At 44.8% G+C, this 20,536-nt stretch overlaps 1 protein-coding gene across 8 annotated transcripts in view; it reads right to left on the minus strand.

Annotated features, from left to right (window-relative positions):
- The window catches only part of TCF7L2 (transcription factor 7 like 2), a 217,233-nt gene that overhangs the window by 119,518 nt on the left and 77,179 nt on the right, over positions 1-20,536 (minus strand). For all 8 annotated transcript variants that reach the window (XM_014593395.2, XM_006162771.3, XM_014593396.2 and 5 more), the window contains exon 2: positions 14,245-14,346. In XM_014593395.2, coding sequence (XP_014448881.1) covers positions 14,245-14,346 — 102 coding nt within the window. The remainder of the gene's footprint in view (positions 1-14,244; positions 14,347-20,536) is intronic.

Here is a 20,536-nt window from a genome sequence, read left to right on the forward strand (position 1 = left end):
GACACACAGTGACCCCATTTCACTCAAGCCTATTAAACAGCCTCAGCAATGCACTTAATCCCTGCCCAGAACCACCAGCTACACTGCAGGTTCCGGCTGGAAAACGTATTGCATCAGGTTGGCCAGGGTCCTCGTGCAGCCTCTCACTGCAGACTGGCTACAGCTGCATGGCTGGTACACGTGCAGCAAGGGGCAGGGCTCACATGTGCTAAGGGGGAGTGTGGGTTCCACTCAGAGGCCGATGCCCAAGACAGTGGCCACCTCCTGCTGGAGCAAGGGTTTGATGAATGTGGCTCCCAGCCCGCACGTGCTCCTACTGCCTCAATCCGTACAGTGTGGACAGTGCCTGATTTCACTGGCCCCTCCCCATTCCATTCTGAGCCTTTGACTCTCGAAATCTCACCTTTCAATCAGATGACAGGGCAATATCTGTTCAGAGCTGCTCGGGGCCCCTTTCCAATGACAAAATTTATCCTTAGTTTTCTATAGAGGTATGCGATATGATCTACCGAAGTCTTCCAAAAGCCACCTCAGGTGTGAGAATGAATTACAAGACCGAGGATGGAGGATGGGAAGGCACAAAGGAAGGAGGTAAAAAGAGACCAGTGAAGACGTGCAGGTGACCCCCGTGTGAGGGACGAGGGCAGCCTGGGCTCCAGCGACAATGGCAGAGGTAGTGGGACATGGTCTTCTTCTACGTCATCTACAGGTAGAGAGGACACAGCACGGTGAGGACTCATGAGCCCACAGGAAGGGCTGGTGGGTTGAACATGGGGTGTGAGAGAAAAAGAGGGGCCGAGGCCTGGTCTTTACCAAGGTGTTGAACACAGAGAGGTTGGACACAGAGAGAAGGTGGAAATAAAGGGTCGTTTCTGGACATGCTAACGTTCCCACCCATTTGGCATCCAAACAGAGCTTGAACCTGGCAATCAGGAGAGTGGCGGGGCTGAAGCAAAGACCTCGATAACTGTCAGAATGTGGTTATTCTTTTAAGTTTTATCTATTTCACTCCTGATAGAGAGCATGTACAAAGCACAGAGAGAGAGAGGAGAGGCACCCTTTACAGGGTCCTCTGACACCACAATCTCCTTCCCCTGGCCCTCCAGCTCATCAGAGTCTTGGGCACACACACACACAGGTATCAACCTACGAGCCTGAACCCACAGGTCAGTCATGTGGCATGCGACACCGTGGCTCAGTTTGCTCCTGTCTGACTGTGCCACCAGGCAGGGTTGGAATACAGTCATCCCTGTCTGAGGATTCCCAGGCAATTCAGCTAACTCACAGGATTTTCAAATCTGCACTTATAAAATGTACAATATAGTAACAATGTACTTTCTCAGCCACACCCCATCTCTCCCTCCTCAGTTCCTAATGTCCTCCAAGAACATCTCCACTCAAAGATGAAACTCCGACCCGCAAGTCACTAACAGAACAATCAAGAAATTATTTTGTACGCTCTACAACATCATCTTTGAAAGAGATGCTTTCCATAATCACTAATCAAGTCCCGGATTTCCTATAGAGGTTGGGGGCCCCATCCTAGGATTCCAGAGGAATAGCCCATTTAACCAAGATCAGGGAAAGACCAAGCCCTACAGCCTGAATTTCTAGTGCTTTCATGAAACCACGTTTTACATAGAGGCTGCGGTGGTGATTAGACACGCTCCGCTCGGAGCTGGAATGCAGAAGATGGATTATCAAGTTACTGGCAATCCATGCAAAATGTCACAACCCCAAATTACGTTGCCCCAAAACATACTACCACACCAGGCAGAAAGCAGACACGTGCACAAGCTCTGCGCTAACCAAGATGACTCTAAACACTCTAAGGCAACGATGAAGCCACATTCATTCCACAGGACGTCAACCCCAGTCCCTGTCCCTCATCTGAAACTGGTTTTCTGTTTAACTAACACAGCACCATCATCAGAAGTGAGAAAGCCACATGCAAAGAAATAAACCATGGGGCTCCTTGGCTTCAAGAAACTTACAATCTGGTTGGAGAAACAAGCCCCAGACACAGAGTTAATCAGCAAGACAAGAAATGACAAGCAGGACAGGATGGGTGCCAAACGAACACTTTTGTTTTATTTACTGGAAAGATAAACATAGTCAAAACCATGAGTTTAGCTCTAAGTAGAACTGTGTTAATTTAAAACAGGCTCCCACGCTTGGTAAACAGAACAGGTGCTGAAATGAAAACAACTTTCCAAAGTAGGTTCCAATCTTGCTCCTTCTGCCGAGAAGAGTTCTACAGTCAAGCAAGCTTTAGGACACCCTCCTGGCGGGATCAAGATCCTGCACTACCGAAACGCACATGCTGTGCAAAACTCAATGCTTCTCTAACCCTCTTTTAGGAGGGGACCCTTTATTCCAGTTACCTTATTAACAGCCAATGAAAAAAAATGTCAGGAAACTCAAACCCAGAACTGCCAAAGATTTTTCCCCAAGCCTGAAGCAACCCAGCATTGAGAAACGGTCAAGAGCTGAGAGGTGACAGGGCCAGCCCTCCCCACATTTACTGTGAGCTCATCTTAAAACGCAGGAACCACTGGCATCTTTGAAGAGTGAATATGTTTTTCCAGAAATATAATCCAGGGTTCACATTCCTAACCAAGCTCACACCCAGCAGCAAATAAATAATATCTTTGGCTGATAATATGTCATTAAAACAGGGGTGAGGGGCCAGCAGGTGACATGGAGGTTTTAAGGCACTGGCTCTCACATAGCTGAGACTGTGGTTTGAGTCCTGCACCCAGTGGCCTAAATAATAATGCAGGGTGTGTGTACATGCATGCCTAAAAAAACCCTGAGAGGGGACCAGCAGATGGCATAATGGCTGTCACTGGACTCTCATGTAGTCGACTGCAGTTTGAGTCCTGGACCCGGTGGCTTAAACTCACACGGGGTATGTGTGCATGCATGTCCAAGATCCTGAGAGGAGAATGGAGGAGAAGGGATTGCGGTGTGGCCATCCCCCCTGGGCAGTGATTTCTCGCTTTCTGTCTCTCTGTCTCTCTCTGTCTTTCTGGCGAACACACACACCCTATAGCAAAAACCTCTCCCAAATAAATAAATAAATAAATACCAAAAAAAAAAAAAAAACCTGAAAGGAGAATGGAGGACAAGGGATTGTGGCATGGCAATCCACCCTGGAAGTAACTTCACACTTTCCCCCTCTCTCTCTCTCTTTGTCTCCTGTCTCTGCCTCTCTCTCTGGTGAGCACACATGCCCCTTAGCAAAAACTAAACAAAGGTAAGATAACCAAAAAACTGAAATTATTAAAAGCTATAAAAGTATGTTCAAGACTTTCACTATAGCCCTAAATGTACTGAGTATATTCAGGCAATGAAAGTATACCTAACGCTTGTAAGACTTATGCTATATATTATCCAGGCCGAACAAGCATAAACATAATATATAAAACAGCAAGACATTAGCTTACTTACCAATTATTTAAGAAACAATCATTTTGTTTGCCTGTGTTAAAAGGTGCAAAGCCTTGGGGAGGTTGATTTGTATGGGTTGGATCCATTCTGGGGCAGGGTGGGGTTAAGAACACATCTGTACAGGGAAGCCTGAACTTTTTGTTTGTTAAATTCTCCACTGAGGATATTAAAATCATTCCGGTCATATTATGTCAAACTCTCACATACCGCTGATAGTTATAAAAATTGAGAACTTTCAGGAAGATAATTTGTGGCTAGGTAGCAAAAACTTTTCAAAAACTTTGTTCTTTAAAAATCTTCTTGCTGGGAACCAGCAGTTAGTGTAATGGCTATGTCGCTGGCCTCCCATGTAGTAGATCACGGTTCGCGTCCTGGACCCAGTGGCTTAAAACTCACGCCGGGCGCGTGTGCATGCGTGCGCAAGATCCCGAGAGGAGAAGGAAGTAGAAGGGACTGCAGCGTGGCCATCCCCCCTGGGCAGTGATTTCTCGCTTTCTGTCTCTCTGTCTCGCTCTGTCTGTCTGGCGAGCACACGCACCCTATAGCAAAAACCTCTCCCCCAAAAAAAAAAAAAATCTTCTTGCTGGGAGCCAGCAGTTAGTGTAATGGCTATGTCGCTGGCCTCCCATGTAGTAGATCACGGTTCGCGTCCTGGACCCAGTGGCTTAAAACTCACGCCGGGCGCGTGTGCATGCGTGCGCAAGATCCCGAGAGGAGAAGGAAGTAGAAGGGACTGCAGCGTGGCCATCCCCCCTGGGCAGTGATTTCTCGCTTTCTGTCTCTCTGTCTCGCTCTGTCTGTCTGGCGAGCACACGCACCCTATAGCAAAAACCTCTCCCCCAAAAAAAAAAAAAATCTTCTTGCTGGGAGCCAGCAGTTAGTGTAATGGCTATGTCGCTGGCCTCCCATGTAGTAGATCACGGTTCGCGTCCTGGACCCAGTGGCTTAAAACTCACGCCGGGCGCGTGTGCATGCGTGCGCAAGATCCCGAGAGGAGAAGGAAGTAGAAGGGACTGCAGCGTGGCCATCCCCCCTGGGCAGTGATTTCTCGCTTTCTGTCTCTCTGTCTCGCTCTGTCTGTCTGGCGAGCACACGCACCCTATAGCAAAAACCTCTCCCCCAAAAAAAAAAAAAATCTTCTTGCTGGGAGCCAGCAGTTAGTGTAATGGCTATGTCGCTGGCCTCCCATGTAGTAGATCACGGTTCGCGTCCTGGACCCAGTGGCTTAAAACTCACGCCGGGCGCGTGTGCATGCGTGCGCAAGATCCCGAGAGGAGAAGGAAGTAGAAGGGACTGCAGCGTGGCCATCCCCCCTGGGCAGTGATTTCTCGCTTTCTGTCTCTCTGTCTCGCTCTGTCTGTCTGGCGAGCACACGCACCCTATAGCAAAAACCTCTCCCCCAAAAAAAAAAAAAATCTTCTTGCTGGGAGCCAGCAGTTAGTGTAATGGCTATGTCGCTGGCCTCCCATGTAGTAGATCACGGTTCGCGTCCTGGACCCAGTGGCTTAAAACTCACGCCGGGCGCGTGTGCATGCGTGCGCAAGATCCCGAGAGGAGAAGGAAGTAGAAGGGACTGCAGCGTGGCCATCCCCCCTGGGCAGTGATTTCTCGCTTTCTGTCTCTCTGTCTCGCTCTGTCTGTCTGGCGAGCACACGCACCCTATAGCAAAAACCTCTCCCCCAAAAAAAAAAAAAATCTTCTTGCTGGGAGCCAGCAGTTAGTGTAATGGCTATGTCGCTGGCCTCCCATGTAGTAGATCACGGTTCGCGTCCTGGACCCAGTGGCTTAAAACTCACGCCGGGCGCGTGTGCATGCGTGCGCAAGATCCCGAGAGGAGAAGGAAGTAGAAGGGACTGCAGCGTGGCCATCCCCCCTGGGCAGTGATTTCTCGCTTTCTGTCTCTCTGTCTCGCTCTGTCTGTCTGGCGAGCACACGCACCCTATAGCAAAAACCTCTCCCCCAAAAAAAAAAAAAATCTTCTTGCTGGGAGCCAGCAGTTAGTGTAATGGCTATGTCGCTGGCCTCCCATGTAGTAGATCACGGTTCGCGTCCTGGACCCAGTGGCTTAAAACTCACGCCGGGCGCGTGTGCATGCGTGCGCAAGATCCCGAGAGGAGAAGGAAGTAGAAGGGACTGCAGCGTGGCCATCCCCCCTGGGCAGTGATTTCTCGCTTTCTGTCTCTCTGTCTCGCTCTGTCTGTCTGGCGAGCACACGCACCCTATAGCAAAAACCTCTCCCCCAAAAAAAAAAAAAATCTTCTTGCTGGGAGCCAGCAGTTAGTGTAATGGCTATGTCGCTGGCCTCCCATGTAGTAGATCACGGTTCGCGTCCTGGACCCAGTGGCTTAAAACTCACGCCGGGCGCGTGTGCATGCGTGCGCAAGATCCCGAGAGGAGAAGGAAGTAGAAGGGACTGCAGCGTGGCCATCCCCCCTGGGCAGTGATTTCTCGCTTTCTGTCTCTCTGTCTCGCTCTGTCTGTCTGGCGAGCACACGCACCCTATAGCAAAAACCTCTCCCCCAAAAAAAAAAAAAATCCCAAAAAAAAAAAAAATCCCAAAAAAAAAAAAAATCCCAAAAAAAAAAAAAATCCCAAAAAAAAAAAAAAAATCTTCTTGCTGAGATCTCAAAGAAATAATAAAAAGGGCAGGAGGAGATTAAAACTTATGTACAAAAATGATCATCACAGGATTATTCAAAATTGCAGAAAACAAAAGGAGATGCTCTAAAGGCCCAACGATATGCACTGATCAAGTAAATTAGGGTATAATCACATTTTGGACTGTCAGATGGTCATTAAAAACCTGACAAGTGGAGATGTTTATTAACTTCAGAGATTTTCATTTTAAGTAAATGCAAGGCTGGAAATATTGAGTATTACTATGAGCTCCAACATGTTAAAAACAAATATAAATATTAATACACTCAGGAAAAAGTCCAGGAGGAATTATACCAAATTATTCATAATGTAATTTGAGTGGTGAGATTATGGGCTATCTTCCAAACCGTCCACAATGAACATACATTTATGCATAAGGAAAGCTACATTTCAAAATTAATTTCACTTACTTTACAGGTAGAATTTTTTTCATCAAAAAATAGCAATTCCTGTCCTCGAACAGTTTAAGATATCAGTCTCTGAAGTGGTGTACTGCAATGGAGGATAATTCTGAAGCAAAGACTAGGTGATGTGAAGAGAAAGGGGTTAGGGGATACATAATAATTACCTTCAAATTTTCAAGATGTATAACTTTGAGCATAAGCAGTATGAAGTGGAATTAAACAGCAAAATACAAATCAAGAAGTGGGCATTTTGAGGAGAAAGAGTTTGGGTCACTAGAAAGGCAGAATTCTCCGATGGTTCCATACTGCAACAAAAGGAAATGGCCTCCATGAGGAGCTCAATTCTCATTTCTGGAGGAGTTCAAGAACACCGTGGACGAAAGGCAACTACCAAACAGTGATGCAAAAACAAAAGGAAGGTGAGTTAGTGAGATGGTATATGATGATGCTAAAGCCCTGGAAACTTCTGTGAGTCTACTTTGAAGGGGACACAACTGAGGTTACACAATCCTTCTTGGTAGAATACTTTCTATAGCCATGATGGACAGATGTCACACCTATAATCCCAGACCACAAGAACTTCAGAATTCTTCACCATAAGAGAAGAAAACTTGGGAATTTTGACCATAGACTCTAGTACTATGGTCCAATTAATCCTCTAGAGTTTATATACTCCCTTCTAAGCATTATTGACTCCGTGTACAACTTCCCCCCAAAAGATAGCCTGATTGTCTGAGTCTTCCTAATAGGTATTCATAGCTCTCCTTATAAAGTAATACTACTGGGGGCCAGCAGTTGGCACGGTGGTTAAGGCACTGGACTCCCACATAGCTGACCACAGTTCAAATCCTGGACCTGAAGACTTTACTTCCTCTCTCTCTCTATCTCTCCCTCTCTCTGTCTCTCTCCCTCCCTCCCTCCTTCTCTCTGGTGAGCGCATGAGCCCTAGGGAAAATTTAAATGATAATAATAATATTAAATAAATAATTCTTATTCAAAAAAAATAACCAGAGAAAAATAATATTATTGAGCTAGCCAGTAGCATGGTGTAGCTGGATCCCACGTGGCCAAATGCACACTTCAAGTCTTGGACATGGTGGCTTGAAAGATATGCTGGGTGTGTGCCTGACTGCCCAAAATCCTGAGAGGAGAATAAAAAAGAAAGGATTACAGCATGGCCATCCCCACTGTGGGTGTGGAGTGGGGAGAGGGAATGCTTTCCACTTTCCTTCACTCTATTTTTCCCCGACATAGTGCATGCATCTAATAGCAAATTAAAAATGTGTGGATACCATTCTGCAGTGCTCACAAGCTTGCTTTACATCCTTAAACAAAATATATACCTCTTCCATGGCTTTGTCTGAGAAATGAAAGTTCTGACTCAACTCCTCCTAGGAATCACTTGCCAAGTATTCTCAAAAGTCTGGCTGAGTCATAGGTAAATAAAAGCGAGGAGAGTACACATGGCGCAGAGCGAATGCAGATAGACCATAGGGAAAAGCTGTGAGGAAATCAGCACAGGTTCACGCCTTCACTATCATCCCTAATTCACTGCCCCTGTAAGTGCACTCTCTCCCCTGGCGTGTCAAGGAGTCCTTCCCAGAGCCACATGCTTACACCCATAACCAAGTCTCTAGCCAACTTGATGTATGGCCCACGATCCGGTGAAGCTGGTAGGTTCTCCTGGGCCATGTCTACCCACCCAGGTGGGGCTAGGGCCCCCCCAGTGCTCCCCACTGTGCTCTAAGTGCACATTCAATCATCTCTTTACAGTGTTGAGGAGGATGGCATAGGGGAGCCAGGCTGCCTCGGCTCACATCCTGACTTCCACAATGGAGCAAAACTAGAACCTTCCGTACCTATTTCCTCCTCTGTAGAATGAGGTAACACATCTGTAGGGCACCTAGAATAATGCCTGGTACACAGGAAGTGTTACCCTCTTCTTTGCTATTATTGCTCATCATTGACCCCACTTTCTCTCAGTGTCTAGAATGCTTTTCCTCACACTGTAGCAATCACTATTCGGGTATCAATGAGTAAGGTGATGATTCAATCAATAGTGAACGCGATCTCTCTAAAAAGAACTCTTACCTCTGGAACCTGCCTGTCTTCCAGTATTCCCCTCACAGTGAACGGCATCCATGCCAACATCTACTCCATCAGCAAGCTCTCCTGATGTCTCCAGATCTATCCATTTGCACCTCCTCTTCTGCCAGTACCTTAATACAAGCCCACGGGAACAGCAAAAGCCCCGAGTGATTTCCTATTGTTGTTAGGACTAAATACCAGACCCTCGCCATCTCTGGCTCTCCCGACTCAACCTTCAGGGGCCCTCCTAGTTCACAGTCTGCTTTTCTCAAAACTCAACTCTTGTTCCTTTAGGACCTTTATGCTTTCCCTTCTGCCTGGGAATGGACTCTCACTCTCCACCACTCCTCCCATATCTCCAGCTGGAAAACTCCAATCAATCCTTCAAATCTCTTCTGAAATGCCATTTCCTCATGGCACCATCCAGGCCTGTAACTCCCATCAAGTTTTGACTGAGAAAGTCAAAACCAGGACTCCTTGGTCACAACCTCGGGTCACAACCTCGGAGGCCCTGGACAGCTCTCCATGGTGCCCAGCACAATGCCTCCCACACAGGCAGGGGCTGCCATTGTCCTGTCAGTCCTCCACTTCTGGCAAAGCCTCCTAGCACAAACCAAATACCAGGAAATAACTAGGAGGCGGGGGAAATATGGCCGAGGTGAAAAACCCAGCAAAATATCACATGTATGTAATACCCAAGAGGATGTTCTCAAGGTAGTATTTTTTATTGTTGTTGTTTAAATTAACTATGCACAGGTTGCCCTAAAACCTTTAAAAACAAAAAGCAAAAGGTCCATCCTGCCCTCCAAGCTTACTTGAAAATGCTCAGACAGTACAGACAACAGAGACCCTGTCTGAAGTTCTAGCCATCATGCTGTATTTCCTAAGAGTTTTCCTCTCTCTTTCAGCATTTAAGCAATAACAACAACAAAAAAGTACACCACCACAGTCTAGCGGGCTTTGTTCCTCGGGATTCAGTCTGCTTTCTCATCCCACACCTCCATGCTCATTACACAACAAAACACACAAGACCAAGAACCACGAGAAATCCACCCCAAGGTAAAATTCCACATCGACTTCAAAAGGAAACCCCCAAGATAAAATTGTAGGAACTTTTGAAGCCTTTTGCCGTTTTGTAAGATACATACTATACCAAAATACCACCATTTTTGGTACAGAATCTTTTTTTGCTGGGTACAAAGGAAGTTAAATTAAAGTCTTTGTATAGCAAAGACACCGGGGGTGGTATCTAGGGAGTGCTCCTAACCCTACAGCTTACCAGCCGCTGGAGGCGGGGCGCTGGGAGGGACTGACTCAACCCCTGCCACTCAGCACAACCCAACAGCCTGGCCCTCATTTTGTTAAGAGGATAGAGGAGGAAAAAGGGGGGGAGGGGAAGTAAGGAATTAAAAATATAAATTTCAAAACACCACAGAGAAAGAAAAACGAGCCAGTTATGTGAGTTAGAACATGGGACTGGGAAGCTGGGGAAAGGGAGGATCTTAGACCTTGTGACTTTGAGAGTTTAAGAAGTCAAACTGTACTTGAGAAGTCAATGAATCTATGAGGGCTGGGAGAAAGGAATAAGGGGGAAAGAAAAGGTAGAGAAGTAGGCAAAAGAGATCAATTGGTTGTCTAAATCCTCATTTTTTTGGCCAGCAAATAAAGACACCATCCCTGGGGAATGACTTCTCTTCTCTGAACATAGATTAGGAGTCACTGGATAATAGCAAAACAGATGCTGTAACAGTTAGAGGAACTCGAATTTGTAGGATTTGTTTCTTAGGTTAAATATTATTTGATCAATGGAACTCCGCCTGTTAAAAACATTTATTCTACACATCACTTATTTATAATGTGGTAACCCACATATCACATGAAAAAAAAAAATCGATCAGATTAAAATAATATCTGACAAAATGTTTTCAGTTCTCCTAGGAAGATTCTGCCCCAAATAGGTAGTGAAGTTATTTTCTTAGCAATCTGTGATAGTTGTAACCTCTAATCTTTGCTAACAAACACTGACCACTTTTATTTTCAAAGTGAAGTGCTAGAAATAATTATGAAATAGCTTAGCCCCAGAGTTACAAGAAATCTAAATTTCAGAGAAATTAGGAAGCAATCTTTAGACAATTATTTTGAAACACGTCTGATGAAATGCTGTGATTTGACAATGTTTTTCTTAAGTGAGTGAAAAACAAAGTGTGAGGAAGAGCCCCAGAGTTAGCTGTTCATCAGCAAATCTGAACAGGAGTCAGACTCTCTGGCCAATGTGAAACTGTGCAAAGACCAAAAGGCATTATAACCCCAGATTCGCAATGCTCCCTTTATTGGGGCCAGCAAATGGCGTGGTGGTTAAGGCACTGGACTCCCACATGGATGATCACAGTTTAAATCCTGGACCTGGCACCCTACTCTCTCCCTTCTCCCCTCTCTGGTCAAATTAATAATAATAACAAATAAAGTTAAATAAATAATTCTTTTTAAACATTTTTTTCAAAAGAATACTCCCTTTATCAAAACAGATACACTGTGCCTGCCAAGGTATAGGAACTTTTGCCTTATAATCAGTGAAAAGGCAACCATAGGGACCAGAAAATGGTGGTTACATTGCTAGATTCCCACATAGTGTACCATGGTTCGAGTCCTAGACCCAGCAGTGTCAAACTCATGCCAGGCGTGTGTATATGTATGGCCAAGATCTTAAGAGGAGAATGGATTGTGGCATGGCCATCCTACTTTGGGGAGGGGAGAAGGACTTCTCGCCGTTTCTCTGTCTGGTGAGCACACGTGCCCTATAGCAAAAATCTCTCAAAAAAAAGGAAAGGCAATCAGAAATTTTAGCCCCATAGTGCATGGATCCTCAGTCTCAAAACTGTAGGGGACCATTCTTCTCCCCTACTCTCCCATCTCCCTCTGCTAACTTCTCCATAGAACATAGTACTGATCACCCCCTCAGCCCATGGTGTCAGGTGAAGACTACAGAAAGACACAATGACAGGGCTGACTCATGGAACCAAAATCGCCATTCAGCTGCCACACGCATCAAGCACTTCACAAATCTGGTTTCCTTTAGTCCACACTGTTAGCTTTTATCTCCTCCCCAGTTCTCAGAGCTCCTCCTCCCCCCCATCCCCATAACCTCTACCCAGTGGCCATATCCAGGTCCCCAAAAGAAAACCAGAAGACACAAAAAGTCATATTCTAATATGCCAGCTGTAGCTCCTTTGGACAAAGGGCCATCTAAAAGGTGGTGTGTGCTCCAAAGTGGTTGCTATGTAAATGTGCCTATTATTAAACAGCAGAAGAAAAAAGAACCTAAGTCCCCATGCTGTTTCACTCGCCAAAATCCACACTGGCTCTGGAAAATAACGTTCTACCATCTCGTCCAGATCATTAATTTCTACGCAAGGAAACAAGGTGCTTAAGGCCTACACTGTGGTGACTGCTCTTGTGGGACCATGGGAGTCATTACCTCTCTCCAAATGGACCGATTCCCACTCTCGCCTGGGGTAATGCTTCAGTACGGGGCCCATGGAGCCTGAGTCACTGTGCCCACCCTGAGTCTCCTCGGATTTATCTTCTCTCCACACTCAAAGAGAGAAAAAGCCTCCAAGAGGTTTTAAAGACACGTCCTTTCTCCATTGCTAAAAAAGATGTGGGGAAATCCCACCATGCACTTCCAAAAGCAGAGAAATAGACGCCAGCCCCTGGACCCACTTTGGGGAATTCAGGGAACCAGAGGCTTCCTCGCTATACACTCTATACACTCTAGGTCGGTAGAAACGTCACACCTTTTTTTTTTTTTGGAGAGGTTTTTGCTATAGGGCGTGTGCACTCGCCAGACAGACAGAGAGAGACAGAGAGACAGAAAGTGAGAAATCACCCCCAGGGGGAATGGCCACGCCGCAATCCCGTCTCCTCCGTTCTCCTCTCGGGATCTTGGGCACGCATGCACACGCGCCCGGCGTGAGTTTTAAGCCACCGGGTCCAGGATGCAAACCGCGGTCGACTACATGGGAATCCAGCGACATAGCCATTACACTAACTGCTGGTCCCCTTTTTAAAATCTCTGTCACTTTTTAAAAATCTCTGTGAATATCGTTAATTTTTTGTAACATGGCATTTGCATTTCTAGGAGACATGTACATGAGAACCCCAAGTCAGCAACTTTACACCTACGTTACTGTCCCTAAATACTACCTAATTTATAACAAGCAAAACAGAGCCAGCCACAGAAAGCTACTTTCACCTCCCAGAGGAGAGAATGCGCCCCAAGGCACAAAAAAGGGAGCAGAGAACTAGATCAAGTCTTCAGTGGCTGTGGCCACAAACACAGCGTGTGACATTGGGCAATTCACTTAAGGCATCTCTGGGCCTCAGTTTCCTTTTCTGAGAGCAGATTGGGCCTAGATTATCTAAGGTCACTTCCAGCCTGGAAATCTTGGCATTCTTATGAGCATCCATTTTACTTGGCGTTGAAGGAAGGAGGAAGCTTCTAGCAAATGTCCACCTTCTTTCTACATGCCTCATTTATACCATAAGAAGATAAGACATGTTCACAAATGGCAATTCAAAAAAGGGTTTTACAGTGAGATATACACACATACAACAGAGGCATAACTCATTAAACACTACATACTCAATTACAGCAAACTACAAAACAAGGAGGCTATTAAACTGAAATTTGACATAATGTATCAAGATTTTCCTACTTTAAAATTATTTTGGCACTTTTAGAAATAATACATACTACAGCAGCAAAATATATTAAGGGATAAGATGTTGTGATACTTCAAAAACTACATGAATTGTTTCATGTTTTGCATAATGCTGTCATAGATTCATTAGACAAATATATTCATTTATTATTTCAAAAGTATGAAGTCCAGCACATGATATAAATCTACTGAAAAGAATATTCTAATAAGATTACGCTATCTTCTCATGAGGTTAATTTGTTAAGTCCTACTTTCAGAGCCTGCAAATCCTTAGAAAGTCCATTAAAAATATAAGTAGACACATGGTTTTTGTTGTCATCTCTTAGTACTAAAACCAAATGCTTTCGACAGCAAACCCACATGCTTTCAAAGCTGTGGATGTACAGGTTAGGTTTCATTTTAACCTAAGTTCATTTCTATACCAGGTCTCTAAGGAGCCTGCTCAGATAAAATCTTTCTAATGAATATAGAATATTATTTTTCAACAAACAGTAAGATAAACTAGGGAAGGGAAGAATGGGAGGGGTGACTGGAAAAATCTCAAATCCATAGCTCCCCTTTGAGTTTCCTAATTCCCTCCTCTCCACATCACCTCCTCTAGCTGTATTTTTAACATTGTTTTCGTACCATTTCTGGTTTCCTCAAAGCATGGTGACTGTGTCCATTAATTGGAGCCCACAAGGCTAGATTCTAACCCAATACATGAAGAAAAAGGTCAAGGGAAGGTTCAGAAAAATTGGGGATACGTTACAATCACTAGGGTCCAGTAACAGGAAATGAGTACCTTATAAATATAAACCACGTCCAAGAACTTCTTTTTTTAATGTTTTAAAGAAAGGTAAACAAGGCCTGTTATCATCAGAAGAGCATTCCCTTCATCACCCCCCAATAAAAGAAGCAAGTCTTGGAAGGTTACTTACGACAATGTGTGCCGGTGATGGGGACCGGGCATCCTTGAGGGCTTGTCTACTCTGGAGGCTCCCTGCCTGGACATCAAGCAGTGGCCATTTCATCTGGAGATACTAGAAGGGGAAAAATAAAATAAAAATAGAAAACCATGAGTTTAGAAAAGAAAGGCAAAACACCTAGCCCAAGAAATAGCTATTACATGGGTCACAATCTGAAAAACTTAAAAAAGCATGCAGTTAAGGGCAACGACAACAACAACACATGCAGTAAGCGATGGTTTCTTCCTCAGTGCTCCAGTTTAATAGGCATGTATATAGAACATCCACATTACTAGCAACTGTAGTTTGATCTTGGCATTCAAACTATAGGTGGCTTCAGATACAATGACTTTATTAATACCACCTAACTTGGAAGGGAATGGAGCAGAAGGAAGAACGGGAACAGAGAGCTATTCCTTAAGGAAGCAAGCAAGCACACATCTCAAGACAGAAACATCCTACGAGACCATTAATTCTAAATCTGCTCTTTTAGTGACCTTCATTTTTTAAAATGCCATCATCCTTAACTTTAAAGACAGTTGAGTACATATATACAACTGTCCTTTACGCAGTAGAAGCTACTCGAGTAGGGTGAGCAAAGAACTCCTCCTCCAACTCTAAGGCTTATCACACGAAACAACTTCTTGGCAAGAAATACACATCCAGGGACCAGCAGTTAGTGTAATGGCTATGTTGCTGGACTACCATGTAGTCAACCGCGCGGTTTGCGTCCCGGACCCGGTGGCTTAAAACTCACGCCGGGCGCATGTGCGTGTGTGCCCAAGATCCTGAGAGAAGAATGGAGGAGAAGGGATTGCGGCGTGGCCATCCCCCCTGGGGGGTGATTTCTCGCTTTCTGTCTCTCTCTGTCTGGCGAGCGCACATGTCCTATAGCAAAAACCTCTAAAGAAAAAAAATAATAAAATACACATCCAGGGCACAAGGCAATGGATACATTCATCTCAACACACACACACACACACACACACACACACACACGGAGAGAATTTCTTAAATATGCACAGGTTCACCAGAGCTGATAAAAAAATGTCTACTCCTGCTTTTCTCTGAGATAGGAAATGAATCCACAGCACAAGGGAACTAATCTGTTGAACGTGATACTTCAGTTTTCCCCATTTTGTGGATAAGGGAAACTACGGTGAGGTGACAGTACAGAGCTATTCAGCACCTGTTTAAGCGACTCCCAGGCATTTGACTTTTGTTGGTATTATGACATTATGACAGTTTCACTCAGGGGGACTTTAGACAACCAGACAAACTTTTAGACATGAGATTTAGAAGGACAGCACTACAAGTCGTCATATGTCCAAAGGCTGACTGATTAATGAGTCAGTTAAGGTTTGGAGGATATATAAAAGCCATTTTGATTGTTTCAGAAACCCAAAGGAAAACAAATGGCTAGTTTAGTAGAAATTCTACAGAAAACTGTACTCAATGAACACTGATGAAAGCAGGCTCTGTGCACAGCCTTTTGACTAAGCATCCTGGTGGTATAAAGAGGTCAGCCCCCAGGGAGCTTATACATGTGAGGAAGCCAACCCATACACAGGTGAGTCAAGCAATTAACAGAATGCAGAGAGACTCGAGGACTCCTGCCCAGGGAACGGCAAGAAAGAAGACAGACTTTCTGGGAAAATAATCTAGAGAAGGCTGCACACACTAGGTCTTGGTAAGTCAGGAAAAAAATCAGTAGAAAGAAAAAGATGGCAATAGCCATTTTAGAAAGAAAGATTTGCACAAAATCCCACAAGAGACAGAAGGGCCAAAGCCATTCCCAAGCCAGTCCCTGGGTTTCTCAAAGACATAACCATTCGGTGAATTAAAATCAAACTCAGCTATACCTAAAGCTGGAAGAGCCTAATGTGTGAGCTACTTGCCAATTTTTCCAAGCTATTGATAGAGGTGTATCTTTCACAATTGTAGGGCTTTTCCACAGAAGCCTCCTGCAGTGAGAAACTTCTTACCAGGTCTGGATAACCACAAGACCTTGCATCGAATCCCACTCATTCTATGACTATTCAATTTTCATCTGTAAATCCAAGGGACTACCCTATAACCCAGTGGGGCTGTGGGAGGAGGTAGGTCTCAAACATTAAAGGCCATCTAGGCTTCCAGGTCTCCAGACAGTGAAAAGACCAGCAGGAACCCCCAAGTCACCCTTATGATCAAGCCATTTCCAAATACTTTCCTTGAGGGCAGTATCACCCCAAGTGGACAACCACTGAAATAAATGTTTCCTAGGTCTCCCTCAGCCTTGTAACCCAAGTTAGAAGGCTATGGAAATCTATTCTGCCCTGTCTCACCCCCAACTTCTTCCCATTCCCACTTGCCACATAAATATATGGGCTGCATTGGTCAAAACCACTCAATAGAGTCATTTCCTTGAGGTTGACCAAAATAGACTCCCGCCAACAGTCACCTCGCCATCTCATAAAACCCCGTGAAAAACCCATGAACAAAAATGCCAAGCTGAGTCGGCACACACCTACACCCCATGCTACTACCCTCAGAAGGGAGGGCTGATTAGGGGTCAAGTTTTCATCTCTGGCCACCTGCAAAACTGATTTGACTGCATCCAAATACCAGCTCCACAGAATTAGGAAATTTAGGCTTTGTTTAAGGTGACAGACCTGCCGAGGACCACTCACGAGAACTGTCATAGCCATAATGCAATATGAATGCAGAGGCTTATAATTCTTACTTTACATAAAAGCTTCATTGTGTGCCATATCCAATCTCCGTAGGCTACCTGCACCACATATTTTTATGAGCCTACATTTCAGCGCTCCGAGCCTACAATACACATAATTTTCAATTATGTTAGGGCAGCCCAGGATCACTGCCTATATAACATTACTGGTTGGAGGAAATGAGTCTCGGCCCCACTGCCCAGAGAGAGCTAACCAAATCCAGATGGTGAAGGAAGACAGCCCGGACCTGCCGACTTGCAGGGACTTCGCAAAGACAGCCCCAGTGCAACTTGATGCCACCAAATGGCTGCGTACCCACAAACCCATGTCTGTCCCTTGAATCTTAACTGGCATTTAGCAGAAGAGGTTCCTTTTGGGGAAATACATATTATGTCAGGATTTTTAAAAGGAAGTTATTAACCTCCTCCCAAAGTGATGGGTTTCCCAGTTTCCTTCATCTTCTACAATTGGTTCTTATTAATAGGGAAAATAAATAAATAAAGAGAAGAAAAAGGAAGTGAGATACTATTACAGGCTAGAGGAAAATCTGTTCCTTCCTGGAGACATTAAGCAGCAGGAAATTCTATTCTGTTGGGTGCTAAAGGAAGACCTGAATGAGGCGGCATCTCAGATTTACAAAACGGTTGGAACACTGCGCCACATTTTCCCAACAATTAGACTTCGGTTTTATATCCTTTTGGGGAAGAAAAAAAAAATTTCCCACCATCCCACTATAAAAACAACACTGGGCTCCAGCTCTCTTCCTCTTAGGCTGCTCAACGTGGAAATTATGAATTGCCTACAAAAACATTAAACTTTTCAACAAACTGCAATCAAACAGGGCTGTGGGAATTGCTGCATTGAAAACTGTTGAAATGGAGTCTGCTCAACTTTCATTTTGTAAAAAAAAATATAAGGCCATCACGGCTTAAACATTTCATCCTTTGTTTAATAATAATGTTCTGATCACGGCCCATTAGAGTTTTTCCTCGAATCATATTTTATGATATGTCTCAGAGAGCTTAAGTTAAGCTATGGACCTGTGGGCAAAGTCTCGAAATATATACAACACCCAGAACCTGGAAGGAATCAAAGCTGAAAATGCTTGTGAAATTGTCAGCAAAAAGAAAAAGGGAAGCATCTCTAATTTCTTGTCTTCTCTGCCTCCCCCAATAAAAAGGGGGAAAGAAAAACAACCCCAGAGGATCTTTGAAATCAGAAGGTTCCTTCAGAAAACTAGCTGCAGGGGCAAGTCAGCTACTAAGGCCAGCCTGATAGAGCCTGTCCCACAAAGGCACCTCCACCCTTGTGAACCCACCATCAGGACCCAGGACGGCAAGGAGGGACTGCTTAGAGAACATGCCACCTTCATGGCTGCTGCAGAGGGCTTTGTACAAATCTCTCTTCTAAACAAACAAGCGAACTCAAAGGACAGTGGTGGGGGTGGGGGTGGGGGTAGGGGTGGTGATGGCAAAGTTGCCAGGAAACTTCACATCCTTGAAAAACACCAGCACAGCTTCCCAGCACTTCCTCTCTCACTCATAGATGCGACTGGACAGGCAAGTGGCATCTGTTCAGGACAGGGATGCAAACTTTTCCTGGAATACCACAGACAGTAAATATCTTAGGCTTGGTGGCCCATGCCATTCCTGTCAGCCCATGCCATCTATATCACAGCTACTCAAGTCTCGTGTAACTCAAAAGCAGCCACAGGCAATGCACGTATGTACAGTGCTTGGCTATGTTCCAGTACAACCTGACTTCAGAACACTGAAATCTGAATTTCATATAACTTTCATGTGTCAGGAAATGGGATTCTTCTCTTGATTTTTTTCCCAGCCATTTAAAAGTAATAAAAGTCATTCTAAGCTCCCAAGTCACACAAAACCAGGTGGCAAACTGGTCTATGCCCACGGACTGCAGATTGGCAACTCCAGGCTTCACGAATCAAAGTTTAACAAGGCTTCCAAAATCACGAACAGGATGCTCTCCCTTGGCTGAGTCTTAAATCCAAACAGCCAAACACAATCATGTAAGAAAAGTGTGTTCGGTGGCCCAAAAGCCGTGTTTTAGGCTGACTCGTCTCTGTCAGACTCAGGTTTTAAGGGAAAAACTTGGCCCCGTTGGCCAAGACTCCCAGTCACAAGGTCTAACCTCTAGACCACAATCTTACCAAAATCACTGCCCCTCCTGTCCAAAATGGAAGTTTTTTAAATCCCTGAGCAGTTCTGACTGGAGAAGATTCATCTGTTCTCCTCCGTTTCCGAGGGCACTGACGACGTGTCACACAAGTCATCAGATCACAAAAGGGCACCGGCAAGACGCAGGTCATGCATGAACCATTCTGAGTGCTTTGGGATCAACTTTCTAGGTTCAGAACTTTCCAACGTGTACCATGTTCACATGTGACAAAGCTGGAGTGAAGCCCATATTGTGACAGACAGCTCTGCAGGCCACCAACAGATGGCATCAGTCATGGGCTCAGGGCAAAAGGCACAGGTCAGGGTGAAAAGAGGAGCACCACGGGCCTGAATAGGATGTTCCAATGTTTTCCAGTCTCTTCCACAAAACTATCAACCAGGCAAGCTCTTAGTTGCTCCCAAGGACATACAACAACAAAGTCTTATTATTATAAAGGTTCTTACTATAGGGTACATGTGCTCACCAGAGAGAGACAGAGAGAAGAAAAGTGAAACCACCTCTCTGGGAGGATAGCCATGCTTCAATCCCTTCTCCTCCTTTCTCCTCTAGGGATTTAGGGCACACACACACACATGCCCAGCGTGATTTTCAAGCTACCAGGTCTGGGACTTAAACTGCAGTCCGCCATGTGTGAGCAGTGCCTCAATGACCACACCACCTGCTAGTCCCACAACACAGCCTTTTGAAGCCAAGCAATTTGTGACTAGGGAGTGCTTTTTCCCAGGGAAATTAAATCATTGTATAACAAACAAAGTCAACTGGATACCTTCTTCATGATGGATTTCCTCTGCTAAAGTCTTCCTAAATTGCTAGTGCCCGAAAGTTGTGTTTATACTGTGTTTCTTATAAAATAGAACCTCAATACTCTGCCTACACACCCAAAACCTAGAGTATGGCCAGGCAAGGCCCATCATCAATGTCTGAGGTCATCGAGTTCATTATGCCTTCCTTCTCTTCCAGGTGGCTTGTTCCTTCAGTCACAAGGCAGCCTCACCTTGTGCCATTCATACCAACCTCCCCACGAATATGCAACACAGGAGGGACAGAACTATGGTGGTGATTTTCACATTATTAAACTTTACAAAAGAAAGGACTACCAGAAAACCACTCATCATGAAGAGGAAAGTACCACAGAAACCTATTAAGTGATGAATTAGGAAGTCCAAGTATGAACTCATCAGCAGACACATTATTTCTTCATTAGCTCATATTGTGAGGCCTACCTAATACACACAGACACACATGCAAGGCTGTGAATCAACAGCCTGACTAGCTCTTTCTCAACCCACTTCATTTTTCAGAAATGGAGGACAAAAAACTCCAGCACATCTTCTAGAAACAAGTACTCTTTC

This window comes from Tupaia chinensis, unplaced genomic scaffold (assembly GCF_000334495.1).
Source record: "Tupaia chinensis unplaced genomic scaffold, TupChi_1.0 Scaffold140534_1, whole genome shotgun sequence".
Lineage (NCBI taxonomy): Eukaryota > Metazoa > Chordata > Mammalia > Scandentia > Tupaiidae > Tupaia > Tupaia belangeri.